This window comes from Manacus candei, unplaced genomic scaffold (genome assembly GCF_025592945.1).
Source record: "Manacus candei isolate 608988 ecotype Guabito, Panama unplaced genomic scaffold, ASM2559294v1 h1tg000037l, whole genome shotgun sequence".
Classification (NCBI taxonomy): Eukaryota; Metazoa; Chordata; class Aves; order Passeriformes; family Pipridae; genus Manacus; species Manacus candei.
Window position 1 is genome coordinate 11,214,355 of NW_026138085.1, and position 16,953 is coordinate 11,231,307.

Genomic DNA, 16,953 nt, shown 5'->3' on the forward strand with positions numbered 1-16,953 from the left:
AGTATAATACACACAAATCCATGCAGGCAGAAGCTCCCTGTGTTTTTTCATTTCTTCCACTTGTGCCAGTGGATCTTGGAACAGGCACTTCAAAATGAGTCCCAGGTGGCACTTGGAACCTTTTCACACATTAAGAGATTGTCCAGCTGCACAAACTGGCAGCACACTGAGCTGATGAGGCTGACGAGCTGCAAAATGATTTTTTTTTTTTTGAGACAACTCTCTGCCTGTCCTTTTCTGCCTGCAACAAGCCACTAGATAGCAGTACAGAAGCAGAAGGCAAGCCATGTTTTTCTGGTTCTTCCCAGCACACTTGGATTTTGGATGGCCCTTTTCAATGCACTCTGCTGCATTTAGCCCAGTCTTGCTATAGAAACAAAACTGATACAATGCCACGTTCATCCTGCTCCTTCTTTAGTTTCCTGGAACATATGACTGATTCTGTTTGGACAACCTCCATGGAAATTTGTCACTGAATAAAGACCCAAATTTGTCCCCCAGGTGAGATTGAGCTTCTCCCTGCATTGGCATTAGCTGGACATCAGCTCACAGCCACTGCTTAGTGGTGAGTAACAGGAGAAACAAGGGGAAAAGTCTCCAGGATATTGGATGCTCCAGGTTTCATTAGTTCTGTTCACAGAACAGCTGGGGCTGTGTGTAAATGACATTGTATGAACTGTATCTGGTAGAATATAGCAAATAAGGTATTTTACTCATTGCCTTAACTGCAAAAATTTTATTTGATTTTTTTCAATGCTAGCAAGCAGAAGAGTGATATTTTCATGGGCTTGACTGTTCATGATAAGCCCAAAATCTCTTTACTAAAGGTGTAATGCCTGGTTAAAAGCCCATCACTTTATTGTTTGAACTTGGAATTGCATTCTTGTTTTACACCGTGCTATATTTATTTGCACTGAATTTTGTCTATCTGAAATTCTTCAATCCTGAACTTAATGTCTTGAATTTTTGCTTTAGTGCTAAGCTTGTCCAGAGAAGAACTTCCAGAGAAGTTCTTTATTAAGTGGGCAGAAAGTTAAAAAGCAGCCAGAAAGAGTAGAAAATATTTCTTGAAGATGATGTTGCAAATCTTTGGGAAGGATGTGGTTTTGGCAAGGAAACATTTGTGAGATTTCCTCCAAGGCTGTCTTTGCAAATAGAAAATAAGAACCTGGGGAAAGAGAGGAGTCTTCAAGCAGAAATCAGAATCAGGGGAAAGGAGGGATTAAATGAATGTAACTGAAGACAAAGTCAGAGGTGGAGACTATGCCAAATGTTTAGGAGTGCAGGAGCACAGAATGTGTGCTTGCTACTCAGCGCTGTGCAACAGTAATGAGCCTTAAGAGATCTATGGGATGGCCAGAAAAATTCAGTATTGAAGTTTCTGGTGGTAGTACCATGCTGAGTGTCTCAGAAGAGGAAAGGAGAATAGGATGGCCTGTTCCACTGTTTGACCACCCTCTTGGTAAAGAAATGCTTCCCCATGTCCAGTCCAAACCTCCCCTGATGAGCTTGGAATCATTCCCACGTGTCCTTGACTGGGTACCAGGGAGAAAAGATCAACATTTCCCTGTCCATATCCCCTGCTCAGGAAGCTGCAGAGAGCTGTGAGGTTGCCCCTCAGCCTCCTTTTCTCCAAACTAGACAAATCCAGAGTCCTCAGCTGCTCCTCACAGGATGTGCCTTCCAGCCCTGCCACCTGCTCTGTTGGTCTCCTCTGGGTGCATTCAAGTGCCTGAATGTCCTTCCTAAATTGTGGGGCCCCAAACTGCATACAGTGCTCACACTGAGGCTGCACCAGTGCTGAATACAGCAGGACATCCCCTCTTTTGACCAGTTCCCATCCGGAAGTGTAGGAAAGAAACAGTTGCAGTGTGTAAAATCTGGAAATGGAGAAATGAGACTCCAGTGGGGCTCACTCAGCGTCTCTGGAAAGGATAAGATTTACTTTTCTCTTCTTCCACTTGCTGCCCTGGAGTCTCCATCAACTAAAATGACCCATTTTGTGCTGTTTCACTGGATTCTGATACAGATCTTTATAGGTGAGTCTTCACCTGCTTTTTTTGTGCTTGCTAAAAACCAAAAAAAATTTAAAAATTAAAATCAACGACACTTGTTTTGTGAAAACAAAACATTGAAAAAGACCATAATTGTATACAGAACTTCGAAAGTTTTCTTAATTTACTGAGTTAATACTGGTTGAGGTTTGATTTTTTTTTTCACTTTTTAAAAATGTATACAGATTCCTCTGTGTATAGGCTTGATTAGTTTCCTTGTTCTCTTCCCTTGCAGAGCTCCTTAAGGATGAGAAGGGTTTTTGTTACCTCCTTTTCATCTTGGCTCAGTGCTGAGAATAGGTGGCCAGTGAAATGCTTCTTTTCTGTTTATCAGTTGTATCCTCTGCAATTGCATCAGTATAGAACCTTCAATAAGAAAAAAAAAATGATAGGGCAAAGATGCCAAATATCTTCTTCAAAGTAGGAAAATTATTCCAGAAATAGATCAAGGGGAAAAAAATTCTTTTTTCAGCCAGCTGTCTTGGCTGGAGGATGTATGTTTTTGTCTATCCAATGACTAGTTTGTGGGAGAGAAGACCACTACAATAGCAACTATTGGGGTTACTGCTTAATGCCAGCTGTCACTGAGGATGGGTTCAAGGGACACTATGTACAAATATGTGTGTACTTGTATGATCTGAACAATTGTGAATACCCCTTTCTAATTTGAATGATATATTAAACATCTGGAGCCTGTTTCTCTCTCACTGATGAAGGACTTAGAGCAGGAAACCTCACAGACTTCAGTGGGACCACCCAGGCAGAGCTGATGCTCAAGGTGCTTTGGGTCAAATTTGGAGGCCTAGAGGGTAACTGCCATGGAGAAGGACAGGATTCCTCTCACAGTAGGACTAGGGTGTCACAATAAAACCCTCTCCTTATTTCAAACATGTTTATTCAGTCCTATTAACTATTTACTATTTCCTTGGGAAAAGGTGTCTGTGGAAGAGGCTTTGGTTGAGAAATAAGTTTTTCAACCCTTGCAGAGGTTCATACTGTTGAATCCAGGCTGCTGCAGTACTGAAGCTTTCCACAGCAACCTGCAGTGCAGGCAGATGTTGGCAACATTTGCTTCACGGAAATTAAAAGAGGATTCGAAACTGCAAAACCTGTAACTTTCTAGCATAACACTAGTGGGAAACTGCACTGGAGACACTCTGGTGCCTTGTGTCTTCCTTATTCTTCTTTTAATTTATTTACTTAGTTATTTGTTTACTACATCCAGGGCTCTGCTCCTTTCAAAGGGAAGAGCAGGCAAATTTTCATTTGTTAAAGGGCTGCCTAACAAAGCTTCTTTAGTACTGTGCAGAACCGGGCTGAAATAAGAGCAGAAGATGAACCCATTTCTCCTCAAGAAGCAGCAACCTTTATTCTAGCAACAGTTTTAGCTGGTTTTGCATGTATCATTGTTGGGCTGACTTGAAAATATGTGTTAACTCAGTGACTAACCCTTTGCTCCCATAGAAATACTTTCAAGGTCAAGTGAATGCTTTGTTCTGTGATCACAGAAAGAGGCTGTTTTCTGGTTTTTTGTAACAAGGCAAATGAACCTCCCTTTTCTAAGGACACTATCTTGCACAGCTTTATCCTGTTTCTGGCATATCCTACCATCATTTCACTGCAAAAACTTCTGCCCTTCACACCGTATTGCGTGTTGTTTTGTCTGCCTCTATTCTTCTAGCATTTGGAGCTGTGGAAACCTGAACAAGTTGGCTTATCTTGCCAATGGGATAAGCAATAATGAATCTGAAATGTCATCCCAATAACGAGTCATGAGGCAGCCTGCCACAGACTAAAACCTCACCTAGGGAATAGTCCCTTAAAGACAAAACAAAAGAGACATGGACACAGTTGGAAGCATCTGTTTGCTATCTGGGAGTCATGCCAAGAAGGAAAGGTATTCAAACAGCTGGCAAAATAGAAATGTTTGGCAAACCAGGGCCAAAGCTGGATACAATAGCAGCACCAGCAACTGTAAGTCCTCTTTGGGGTAAGCAAGCTGGCCATGAAACATCATATCTGCAGGATGATCCTCTTGCTGAAGCAGAGGACAGGTCTGGTTGCTCTGCAGATCCCTCAATTCCTGCTCCACCATATGTAAAGGATAAAAGGGGGAAAAAAGGCAGAAAGGTAAGATGACTAATACAGACTAGATGAATGTAAACCAGAAAATATTTATTCCTATATGGGAATCTGCTTTGTAGAGTGCTTTTCATGAAGAAGAAATCTGTTTTAGGGCAATCTGGGAACTGGATAGGCAGCTAAGAGGGAACAATCTATAGTAAAGATTCCAGCCAGGTGCCACGTTGGGAATTGGCTGTTAACACCAACTAAAGCTGGCCATTAAGAGTAAAAGGACAAGGAAAGCATGTATATGCTCTTTTAAACATCAGTGTAACACTGGCAGCTAAAGCTTCTGTGTACACAGTGCTTAGCAAGGTAAGTGGGAGGGTTGGCAGTGCACTTTCTCAGAATAGGTTCACATAGACAGATCCCACTGCTCTGCCAGCTTAATTAGGCCCTAATTTCACACATGAATAGATGTTTTGGACTCTGCTTTTGAGGCTGTCAATGAAAGGCAACTGTGACAGCATTTCTTTTTTGAAGGAGATGATGGTGTGGACTGAGAGAACCAGATGTCTTTCACACCATGTTTCTGAACAACTTTCAAACAGCCTCCTAGGTGAGGAGATGGGATGGGAGCAGAGTTCCCAAAATCCACTTGCCTAGGTCCTGTCTATGCTTGGGCTACCAGCGACAGACCTCAGCTTCACTCACCACATCTGATGTGAGTGATGTGCTTCATGAGCCTCCCTCCAGCAGCTGGCTGGGGCCAGAGCATGGAGCCCTCCAGCAGCAAGCAAAGCCTGTGGGCTCCTGGCTGTTGCCTGTAGTGCCCAAGGCCATGATCTGCTACAGGCTCCAGGAGAAGCCTTGGGGGATCAGCAGTGTGGCCTGCCCGCAGGCAGGAGTGTTTCTTCACCTGCCTCATTGTGTTGTGTAGGTTGAGTCACTCACCGGAGACTGACAGCACTCACCTTTCCTTGTTCTCCCTTGGCAGCACACACGGCATCCCAAACTGTTGTCAGAGCAGTGACAGGGCAGCCTGTCAAGCTGCCTTGTGACTACCAGGTGACTCGGCGTACGGGCATCTCCGATGTGTGCTGGGGCAGAGGCTCCTGCCCAAATTCAAAGTGCAAGAACACCATTTTGGAAACCCATGGAAGTACGGTGAGATCCAGAAAATCTCAGAGGTACGACCTCCAGGGCTCTATTTCCACCGGAGATGTGTCTCTCACGATTGGGACGGTGGAGGCAGGAGATGCAGGTGTGTACTGCTGCCGTGTGGAGATCCCGGGCTTGTTCAATGACATCAAGAAGAACATACGGCTGGAGGTGGCCAGAGGTGAGGCTGGGGACCCTGGTGATGCAGCCAGCAGGGAGAAACCTCTCCCTGGATAGTGAAAATCAGACCTTATGTGTACTTTGGGTGGTTTTTTGGCCAAAAATATTTTTCCTAAATTACATAGTTTTCAAGGGAGATCTGCAACTAGTTGCCAATTTGAGTCATATTTCATATGCGGTTTAGATGAAAACAAAACAAACAACTTTACCCTTTTTTTAAATTTTTTAAAATTAAATATTTTATTTCTCATTCTGTAACTGCATTTGAATTTTTAAAATATGATGGAATTATAAGAGGAACTTATAATTGGAACTGTTCTTGGAATGAAATTCAGTTTTTCATTTGGGTTCCACCCAACACTGCAAAGACTTCTGTTTCATTCATGTCATAAGGAGACCCACTGTGACTACCCACCCTTAAGGGTGCTTCCTTCCCCTTAAGGGTGGGTTGTCACACCCACATATTTGGAAATTATGTCTCAGAATCTTGAGGGATTTCTTCCCCTTCCTACTATTTTTCTGAGCTGCAGGATAAAGCAAGGTCTTACACAGGAAAAAAAAGAGATACCCACCCTCCATGCTGCAGAAAGACAATTTTTTGGGGACTTTCAGAGAGTGCAATTGGTGAACACAGCAGGTTTGCTTGTCTGTTCTAAGCAATACAACAGGAAAGTGGGTGAAAAGTGCTGCAATTGCATGTCTGTCCCTGAGTTTGAAGGCAACAGAATCCGTTAAAAAAAAAAGGTCTGGTTGCAAAGATTAGCAAGAAGCTCGTAGCTGCAAAATTGAGCTATTTTATTTATTTTATTTTTATGAGGACATTGGAAAGCAAAATCACAAAATTTGCAAGGTTTTGGGTTCTACCATGCAAAATTCTGGCCCTTCCATTTCTAAAAGAGGGTCAAGGGGTGGGTGTTTGAGACCTGCCAAAAAAAAAAAAAAAGGCAGATCTCTAAATCTGTGAAATTCTCTGGTGGGTCATGTCTTCTGCTAATGAAGCTTTCTGAATAGTGACTCTTCCACCTCTATTCTCAATATCTGAGTAGCTAGGGAATTTTCATTCTTTTCTGGCTTGCTTTCCCTCAGGGTTGGTTGTGACTGCTCTGATCTGGCTTTTCCCTTGTCTGTGTTTTTTCCATGCAGCCCCTCCAGTGACAACAACCACCACGAGAAAGGCTCCCGTTTCCCCCAAAGGTGTTAGAAAAACAACTTTTGCTCCCCAGGCAACCTCTGGTCTTCAACCAACAGCAGAGACTGCTGTCCTCCTGACAACCACAAGCACCGAGTCTCCAGCCGTAACTACACTGGAGACCATTGCTCCTCCAACAATTCCTATGACAGAAGATTATGCTTTTCCAGTAACCGTGGTGACAACCAGTGCTCCCCTGGATTCTTCAGCTATCTCCCATGAAGATGACATGTTTTGTGTCACAGAGCCTGGTCCCCTTCCTGGAAGTACAGAAGGTAATCAACACCAATTTTTCCTTTTTCTCTATAGCAGAGGTGATCTGTGTGAGCATGACTGTCACTATAGACACTCTCCAAATACTTATATTTGTACCTGGAAAGTTTTCTCTGAGATGCCTGTAGGTATGTCTAAGTGGGTTGAAGGAAACATGGGCCAGGTGTTGTAGGTAATGCTAAACTGGCATGAACAACCAAGACAGCAGAGGGTCAGACTTCATTCAGAGGAGTTTTAACAGCCTAGAGAAATAATGTGACAGAAACTTCATGAAGTGCAACAGAAATAAATGCCAAGTCTGGCTCCTGAGGTGGAGTAAGAGAGATTCACCTAACTATTTTTTTCTTGATTTGGAAAAGACAATTGAAATGATCTGGTGAAAAGGTTAATTTAGAACATGTTCTGCTGGAGCAATAAAGTCATTGAGAATTTAAAACATGTTAAAATAGAAGGCTGCTTCTATTAGTAGTCAGAGTGACCTGTTATCATCCTAACCATTCCTAGGTTGCTACTTTATCCTCATTAGTGACTTGTTTTCCATGGATAGATAACTGCACAATTTTGAATGCCATATGGAGACCCTCCTAATCAGTAATCTTTATAAGCATTACTTTTTACTTTGTTTCAGTGACTACTGAATTCCCAAATATACTTCTGACTGAAGAGGGAAGTACAAGTGCTGACACCTCTGTCATGATGGAAGAGGTGCCAAACGCAGGTGAGTAGGATACATTGCAAGGTCAGAAGTTGCTGGTTCAGAGAAATTAAGAAGTTGGCATAAATAAAAGTATTGATTATTCCTAAGAGTGTACTAAACAGATACTGGTAGTTATTCATTGCATCTGGCAGTAAGAAGTATCTGGGATCCACACAGAAATTGTTTCAAATCAGGATGTAACAACAGCTGAGAAAAACATGTTTTTAAGCCTCCAAAGAAAGTAGATTTTGAGTCACTCACTATTGTTGGGTATCTCAGGTATGAGAGAAGTTAAAAACTGAACTTTTCAGCATCCAAGCTGAATTTTCAGATATCTGATTTGTCATCTCTGTGAGTCGTTTGAGCTTTCCATTTTAAATCCTTCCTGAGTGTTCTGAGCTTTGAACCTCACTGAATGTATTCAGCCAGATATGGCTGCAAGCTCAGCTCTCCATGCTCAACACATCTCCTTGGTCATGATGGAAAGCAGCAGGCAATTACCACAACTATCAATCATGGGAAAAAGAACTGGAACACAAGATCATACATACCTGAGAAATTAATAAACTTGCATGAAGTTTGCACTTTATGTCTCTCAGTCAAGTATTCAAGTAGAATGGCACAAGTTATTCAGGTGTGATAGTTTGCTCACCACATGCCCTCAAATGAGGACCTAAAAAATGAAAACTAAACTTCAAGGATGACACATTTGGCCTTTCAGTTTCAATAAGTGCCAGGAATCTCTTAATTTTTAAAACCACAGCATTTAGAGTTTTACAGGTCTTCTTTTGTTAGACCTAGAGACTTGCAGCAGAAATAATGTTCTTTAATGCCCCTGGAGAGGGCTCACAGAAGAGACTAAATTGGTCTCCTAAGCATTTGTGAGGGTTTCTCACTCCTGTCTCACTTGTCATCCTTCTGATATAGGACTGGATAATGCCTGGATTCTGCAATAGTAAATAGGAAGCTTTGCAAAGGGTCTTAGCTATGGGATTCTTGTGTGCTAGAAAGAGCCACCACAAAAGCAATAACAGCAGAAGATGTACTGAGCTGATGTGAGCCACCTACACCCCCACCCGTGTGAAAACTTGTGTCAAACTGTCACAAGGTGTGAAAATGCTGAGGCACAACTGACTGCTGTCTAGCAAGAAAAAGTGCATCATCTTCATAGAGCTTTCTTATATCTGAATATAAAAATGTGTCCTGTGGTCATGTAGCTTTCAAAACCTGTAATCATCTAAGTCTGACCACAATTAAACTGAGGCAGTTCCTCCACTTGAACATATACCTTTTTTACTACCTCTGCTGTCCGTGACATCTTGTCATGTTACAGAAGTGAGAACTCCTTCACAGCAGACAAGTTTCTACCATTTTCTACCATCTTGCTTCATGTGCTGCCCCTGGGAAGCCTCCTCTTTCTTGATGAAGACTGACATTTCCCAATAGCTTCCTCAACCACCACTTGTGGTGGAAACTGGTTATTCTCTTTCGGTGCAAGGTGCTTTGTTTCTCCTACTCAGGGTCAGATTTTGCCCTCCTCATTCCCTGAGAGTTCATTACTCCTTGACTGAAGCAGTGACAGCCACAGTAGCCCTCACTCCTTCAGGTGACTGTGCCAGTAACAATTTCAATCTCTTTCATTTTCAGGGATTGCAGCAAATTCAGATGGCAAGGCTGAGCAACATGATGATAGTGGAGATAAGGTAAAATTTCCTGTAAGCTTCAAGAGTGTTTGAGTAGAAATCAGAAGGACAGCAGGACATGATAATGATTTTTAATGTATTCATACTAAAGGGGACAGCTTTTGCAAACAGTAGCTTGAACTTTTGTTTAGAAGCTCAGGAACCATCTGTTCATTTTTTCCAGTGGATAGAGCCAAAGCCTGTGAGCATCCCATCTGGCTTGGACACTTCAGAAAAAACTCATCCCCCTGACGCCCCTGTAAGAGAGGCAGAGGATAAAAAAGGCAATTTAGGAGGGTGTTACACTTCCCTCTGTCTAATTAAGAGGAGGATGAGGGTGAATAAGCTCCTACTTTAGACACATTATTAAGAAGTACATGTTAAGTGGGATGAATCCAGCTTCAATATTTCAGAAGAAGATTTATTTGATACTGAACAGGTTGTTTATCATGATCAACTTGATGTGTCTTCTCTGCTTTGTACTGGCAAGCTCAGAAAAGCCCAATGCAGATAGTTCAGTGCTCTGAGCCAGTAAACAGGCTGAAGTAAACAGGCTCCTAAAGCCTTTTCAGTTTTTCTCTTCTCCCTTCCAGTTTCCCAGCTCTGTCATTCTCATTGCCTGTGTCACAGCGGGGGCCATTCTTTCCGTGTTGATGTTCTCACTGTTTTGGAAACGTAAGTATCCTTAAGCACATAATTGACAAATGATTCTAACACTGGCCAGTTGCACGTGTCCCTCTGTGTCTCTGGTTAATCTTCTGGGAGCTCTGCCATGGCCCTTGTGACAGTGCTCTGTTTGTTTCATGGGCACTGCTGTCCTTACTCCAGCACTGTGTCACCACAAGGAGACCAGGGAGCGTGGTTTGGTGGGGATGAAGCAGGAGAAGGCCTGAGCAAAGAACTTTTTCACTCACTTGTGGCAGGTCTGGCTCATCTTGTTGGCTCTTTCTTTATAGTTTATTCATCCCATAGTTTCCTGGAATTGCTCCTGAAAGACATTGGTGTAACTGAAATCAGAATGAGAACCTTTCTTTCCTGCTTAGCCCACAGAAATTTTGCAACTTGCTCTCATTGCTTTTGAACTCATTTGACAGATACATTAGAATTATAGATTTTGTTTTGCCATTGTGACGTTAATATTATTTTGCTTCTAGGTAAACACGTAAAGAAACTTATAATAAAAAGGTAATCCATTTTGTAATTCCCTATTAAAAGTTCCAGTGTAATTTTTCTTAGAGACAGGAAGGTATTGGCCAGTGATTGTAATGGGTGTAGTATTGGCTTGGGGTGCTGACTACAGGAAGCTTCAGATAATTTCACTGCAGAAGATCAAAGAGTGTTTCCTGGATACTGCTTCTCTGTACCACTAGAGAACTTAAGCAGTGGTACTTACTGTGTAGTGACTTCAGCTTAAGGAAGTACCTCATCTGCTTTATTTTTGATCTAATACTAGGGAACTGAATACCTGTGCAGGTGTAACTGATCAGTTCATGTCTTCTGGCTTATCTTGAAAAAAAAAGGATTTTCTGTGGACAAACCACAGTGTTGTCAGTAAAATATCATCCCTTTTTCAAAGACCAATAATGTTTCAATGGTAGATGGTCCCTCACTGCATACTCCACCTCGGAGATAGGCACTGGGGGCCAAGGAGAGACTTTTCTGAATCCCATGGTGGTTACCCCACAGTCATTATGAGATCTGAACAGGCCTTTCCTATCCATTGCAAGCAAGGTAAATATTTCTCTGATGTAAAAAGTGGGTGTTGCTCCATTTCATTTAGTGGACTCAGTAGCTTCAGGCTTCTGTTTCAATGGGAATTTGCTGATGTTACAAATCAGAAAGGATACTCTGAAAGAACAAAATCCTTTTGCTCCATCCGTAGTGATCTCTGCTTCTCACTGCAGTGTTGGACCTCCAGAAGAGCGTGAGAAAGTTTTCAGTGGTGCCGAAGGAGAAAACAACATTTTTTCCCTGTGAAGACCTCGTACATTATCTGTAGATGCTGTGGAAAATAAAAAGGGCCTGTTTCATGCTGCACTAAGAGATGCTTATGAGCCTCCAAAATATCAATGGGTGTAAACCACAGGCCTGAGCTTCAACTACAAAAATTTAAAATCTTCATGCAAATTATGCCATATCACCCTTAACACTCATTGCATAAAGAAGCTTATTTGAGAAGGGGCTTTATGCATTATTCATGGATGCTTCTGGCATCTGCCTTCTTACTAACACCATGTTGCACAATTGAATTTATTTTTCTCCATTTTTGCTAATGCTCTTCTTTGAATACAACTTATACTGTGAGGAAGAGAAAAGATATTACATGGAAGGCTGCCTATCTTCAAATTGCCAAAAGGAAAGAAAAAAATCAGAAACTATAGTTCTTATTGCTTTCATGTAATCAACAGAAAAATTAGCTACAAGAATGCTGTGAGTTTAAATCAAAAATGCAGATTACTTAAGAGGTACCAATACTGCCTGTGATTCAGCATGTTTGAATGACCCTTGGAGATTATGTTAATAAACTTTTAATTTACCACTGGCAATTGTTTTTTTATGCCACATCCTAAGGTATATGAACAGGAGTTAGTTATTCCCCAGGTGTTGAAATGACTGGTGTGCCATCTCAGCTCTCCAAAGAACTACTGCAGCATTCCCAGAGGTGGGAAAATACCCAGAAGACCAACCTGGAGGCTACCCTGCTCCCACAAGCCCTCATACCACTCATTCCTATATCTGTTAGTGAAGAGGGACTGGCCATGTAGGCTGGGGGGATCACCTGTGGGATATGCTCCAGAGTTTTTGTGTGTCTCACTGGGGTCCTCACCGATTCTGCTGCAGCGACTGTGGGAATGGCATGGGAGAAGGTTCAAATCCATGACACTGTTTGTTACCTGTGTTGCCTGGAGTTCACCAGGGCCAGCTATGGCACTTCTGGTCAGCAACAACTTGAAGTAAGAGCACATTGTAGGAATAGCATTTGTTCAGAAGGAAACGTGTGGCAGCTCTGGACTTCCCCACCAGTCATGCTCAGCGCTGTGGTGAGACTTTTGGATCCTCCAGCATCCTCTCAGAGGCTGTAAGTTGGGGGAGGTGGGGGAAGTTCCTCTTTGGGGTCCCTCTTGGTCTCCTCTGGGTTCAGCACCCTGGTCTAGTGGTGTTGTGGCAGGCAGAGGAGAGTCCCCAGACAGTGGATGTGGCTCCAGGCTGGGTTTGCTCAGCTGAGCCCTGTGACTGTCACACTGATCACTGCCCCAACACACAGCACATGCTGAGCCTGGGGCCTGGCTCCTGGCACTTCTTCTAGGCATGAATCCCACACAAATCTGAAAGGAATAAGAGGAAAAAAAATCCCAAACGGTTTTGACGTACTCCTTTGAAAAACCCAAACTTTTCTTGTTGCCTTTTTTACCTGTCCAATAAAACCTGCTAATTAAGGCAGCAACAGCTCCGTTGCTGCTCCAACTGGCAGAGCTGGGCCAATCCTTTTGCTCTTATTAATTAGCTCTTCACTAATGACTTCTTTACAGCAGAGCTGGCTCTCACTTGGGAAGGTTCCAGCATATTTGCTGTGGTGCTGGCTGGACTTGAAGGCTCTGCTTTTGGGGAGCTGCACAAAGGGAAGAAGAGATGGGAGCCAACAAAGTGAGTTTGATCTGATCAGCCATGTGGAAATGCAGCCCAGAGATGCTGTAGCAATGCTGTAAGTTCAACCTATGTTGCTGAGTGTTTTTATTTATCTTTTATCCGCCCCAATTACTGAGGCAGAGGTTTAGGTTTAGAATGGCAATTGGAAGCAAGGAATCTGGGAGGGTTACATCTAAATGAAAATACACTGAAGTTATTTGTGAGGAACTGACTCTGGCTGTCAGTATGTTCAGGGAAAGGTTAAAGGGAGCCTTTTAAAATGTAGCTGGAGGAGACAGAAATGCTGCTTTCCAAAAGCAACAGAAGCCCCAGAATGCAGTCTTTGGGTCCAGTGGAAAAAAACTAGATGAAAGCAGCACATATTTAGAGAGAAAAGTATTTAGAGAGAAAAGGCTGTTGGAGAGGATGTCATTGGCATCTGGAAATGCTGGCCTTTATTTTTTAAAGACTTTTACCTTGGAAGGCAAAGAAATGCACTTGAGTAACGATAAAGCACTGTAGCCAAGAAAACCCTCTGTTAACAGATTAAAACAATACACAGGGCAAAGGAGCAAAGTTGTTTGCTTTAAAACTGTCATGCATTTCCCCAAAGCTCCAGTGCCCCCACCACCTCTCAAACTTCTAAGCACCAAGACTTGAAATCGCTCAGATTTGAGGCCTCTCCTCAGCACTCCAAGCTGCTGGAGTTACCTCAGCATTTATGGACTTGCAATGGGAGCCTGTGGTAGAACAAAGTAGGGTTTAATTTTTTCAGAGTCCATGTCAAACCTAAATGGTGTTGTATCTGGGGAGTCTGGCTCAGCTCCATGGAGCAAGGTAGTTAATTAATGAAAGATTTAGCTTTTGGTCCAAGTAAAAATTTTTACTGCCCCCCAATACTTTATGGACAATTGTCTGTATCAAAATGACTGATTAAACAGGGTAAAGGAGGTCTGACGTGAGGAGATAATGACTGAACTACCCAATTAGTGTGGAGGAGGTACAGAAAAGCAATTAAAAAGGGAAAGTTGAATATTTTGGGATATGGGATTGACTAATGAGAAAACAGGAGGAAATACTGAAAATGAAAAAAAAGGCAAGTGCTGAGTTAGGAATACAAATCCTTTAAAGGGAAACCAGAGGAATGAATTAAATATCATTTTGAGATTAATAAGAGACCTCTCTTAATAGACTTCATTGGAGCTGACTGTTCTGGCAGTCCCTTTCCATCTCAGCAGCACATTTCATTATGTTTCTAGGTTTGTTTCTTAGCCTTAATGTGCTTTTCTAGGCATTTTTTAAGGTTAATATAAATAAATCTCTTGGTTCCAAAGGTGAAATGTAATTGGGGCTTAAGAAAGAGCAAGCAGAAGGGAAGAATGTGGCTGAGTACATAGGAAATTAGAAATAAGAATAAATAGCATCATGGGACTTGGGGAAAGAACAGAGATAACCACACAGTGTGAGATGAATGCATGAAAAAGTGGAAAATTTTAGGCTAGTACAAAGAGGAAATGGGACGTGTTGCTGCAGACATGACAGCAGATGGCAAAATTGAGCTGCAGAGACTGAGCAGAGAAACATCTGGAGAGATTAGAAGAGGCTGTAAAGGTGATGCAGATTTGCTGACATCAAGCAGAATAAATGCAGCCCACCCCAGTGATGGTGGAGGTCCCAGCCAGGAGTTCAGTTCATGGTTGGCTCCAGGGAACTCTTTCAGCACGCTTGGCCTGGGCTCCAGCTTATGTGCCCTCTAGCAACAGAGCTTCCTGCAAGTCTTAGTAAAACTCTGGTTTTCTTGTGCTGCTGAGGCTGTGGTGACCATGCACTTCTTGGTTTCCTCTTCCCACTGCTGTCTAGTCCCAGCTGGGAATAGTGTGGTTTTGGTTTCTCTTCCTAACTTAAAACACAAACCCCAAGATTCAGCAGTTCCTGTAATCACACTGTGGAAGCAGTGACCTGGGAAAGGAAATGTCAACCCCAACTCATCCTATAGCTCATCTCAGCAGGTTCTCCCTCCTGCAAGGAACACTGTGATTAGAGTCTCCTCATCCCGTAGTATAGAATCACAGAATAGGATCACAGAATCACTTAGGTTGAAAAAGACTCCAGGATCATTGAGTCCAACTTTTGACTGATCACCATCTTTTCAGTGAAGAAATTCTTCCTGATGTCCAACCTGAACCTCCTCTGGTGCAGCTTGAGGCCATTTCCTCTTGTGCTGCCCCTTGTTCCCTGGGAGCAGAGCCTGACCCCTGCTTGGCTCCACCCTCCTGACAGGGAGCTGTAGAGAGACAAGGTCCCCCCTGAGCCTCCTTTTCTCCAGGCTGAGCCCCCCCAGCTCCCTCAGCCCCTCCTCACAGGACTTATGCTCTAAAGTCAGCTAAAGAGCTCCCAGTGGTTTGAAGCTGAGATAGGAAAGGCCACAAGGACACTGGGGAGACAGATGCAAACCATGTGCAAAGACTGTACAAAAACTGATGGAAGGATTGGGGGAAGGATGTTGGGAAATGATCTTTGGTATAAGTTCAGCGACTTTCTTTAGTCTTTCAAGCATTTCTCCAAGGGGAAGGGAAATCCACAACTTCCCAAAATAGCTTTTGTGGGTTTTTTTGTTGGTCTTTTTTTTTTTTCCTAAGAAGAAAATAAGATGTATGTTCTCTGGCTATTTCAAAATGCAGGGTTTTTTTGGTTTTTTTTTAAGCATCTAGAAAAAAAGGAAGGTTTTGTGGCAGTGTGTTTTGGTGTTTTGTTTTTTTTTTAATATCGAGGAAAAGAGGTATGTGATAGGTAATCCAAAACAAGGAATAAATCCTATCTGTAGTTATGTTTTCTAAACCAAAAAATGTTAAGGCTTGGCTCTCCTCTCTTGTGTACTGGTGTATGTTCTGTAGTTCTACTGATATTAGGGAACCTTGAATCCTTGAAGGTAACCCCTTTTCATGCTTAAATGTACATCTGATGAAGATTCATGACTTCAAAGGTGCTCTCAAGCACCAGAGCTGGTGTCATGCTTAACCAAGCTATCCAGTAGTTAATAAACATCACACTATCATTTGCATATTTAATGCAGGGTACAGAATTTTATGGAAAAATCTATAGCTTTTAATCCAGTGATGAATCATTTATGGGATTTTGGATTATTCACTTTACACTGAATTAAGTTGTCTCTTTTCACCAAGTGAGCCTCCCCAGCACAGTCTGTGTCAGGGCCGGGCTGCACAGTGATGGATGTTGCTGGGATGAATTATTTATTGGGTGTTTTAGATCATTTGCCCAGCAGTGAACTAAGCCCGTTAATTTTAAATCTGTTCATATCCATTCCTGAGTGCGCAAAAAGGTTTCCATGTGCATGAAATTCATCTCTCTTTCTTCCTCCCACTCTCTCCAGAGCACTAGTGAATTACTCATGGAGTTTGGGTTGGGTTGGTTTTGGATGCAAAGTTTTCCTCAGTGGATGCAGTGACTCTGCCCTGGTGGGAGGGACTGTTTGTCCAAGCCAGTTTGGGACCTGGTGTGAAGGAGGTGTTTGTGTGAGTCCTTCAGTTCTCACTTGTGTCCTACTTTAAGTACTGTGGAATGGAAACAACTGTGATTTCTTAGCTTGTCAGGCACATGGTGTAATCCTCCTTAGTCCAAGGGGGTTGTATCAATGGACCCAGTATGGTGAGCAAGGAAACTGCCATGGGCTGTAATGATCAAGCACTGATTTTTTTAAATTTTGTTTTATTTCAACCCAATTCTGGGAGAGAGCCCTTTCCCAGGGCTTTCCTGTGAGCTCTGCTTCAAGGACAAAGGGAATTTAGTCTCTCAATGGAGCAGGTAGTCTATGCTGCTTTTGAATTCTGCTTGGTGTTTTATGCCCTTGGTCCATTACTTAATGGGGAATATGATGAGGTAATTATGGAAATACACAAATTGCAACCTCGTGAATACCAAAGAAATTCATGATGATCCATGCTAAAAGAATGCATAAAAATGCAAATCATTTGTAAATGGGGAGTAGTAAATCTTGTTAGTATTAAT

The 16,953-nt window shown here is 42.5% G+C and overlaps 1 protein-coding gene across 3 annotated transcripts; it reads left to right on the forward strand.

Annotated features, from left to right (window-relative positions):
• The first annotated feature begins 1,851 nt into the window (after positions 1–1,851).
• LOC127473708 (T-cell immunoglobulin and mucin domain-containing protein 4-like) lies at positions 1,852–11,864 on the forward strand. 3 transcript variants are annotated; one of them, XM_051793651.1, is made up of 9 exons: positions 1,852–2,039; positions 5,116–5,460; positions 6,603–6,923; positions 7,550–7,639; positions 9,266–9,321; positions 9,485–9,559; positions 9,894–9,975; positions 10,455–10,485; positions 11,205–11,864. In XM_051793651.1, exons 1-9 carry the CDS (start codon positions 1,895–1,897, stop codon positions 11,275–11,277), a joined length of 1,218 nt encoding a protein of 405 aa, XP_051649611.1. In that variant the 5' UTR covers positions 1,852–1,894; the 3' UTR covers positions 11,278–11,864. The 3 variants fall into 3 exon arrangements, with proteins under 3 accessions (XP_051649611.1, XP_051649613.1, XP_051649612.1); XM_051793653.1 differs by having other exon boundaries at positions 6,819–6,923; XM_051793652.1 differs by lacking the exon at positions 9,485–9,559.
• The last annotated feature ends 5,089 nt before the right edge of the window (positions 11,865–16,953 follow it).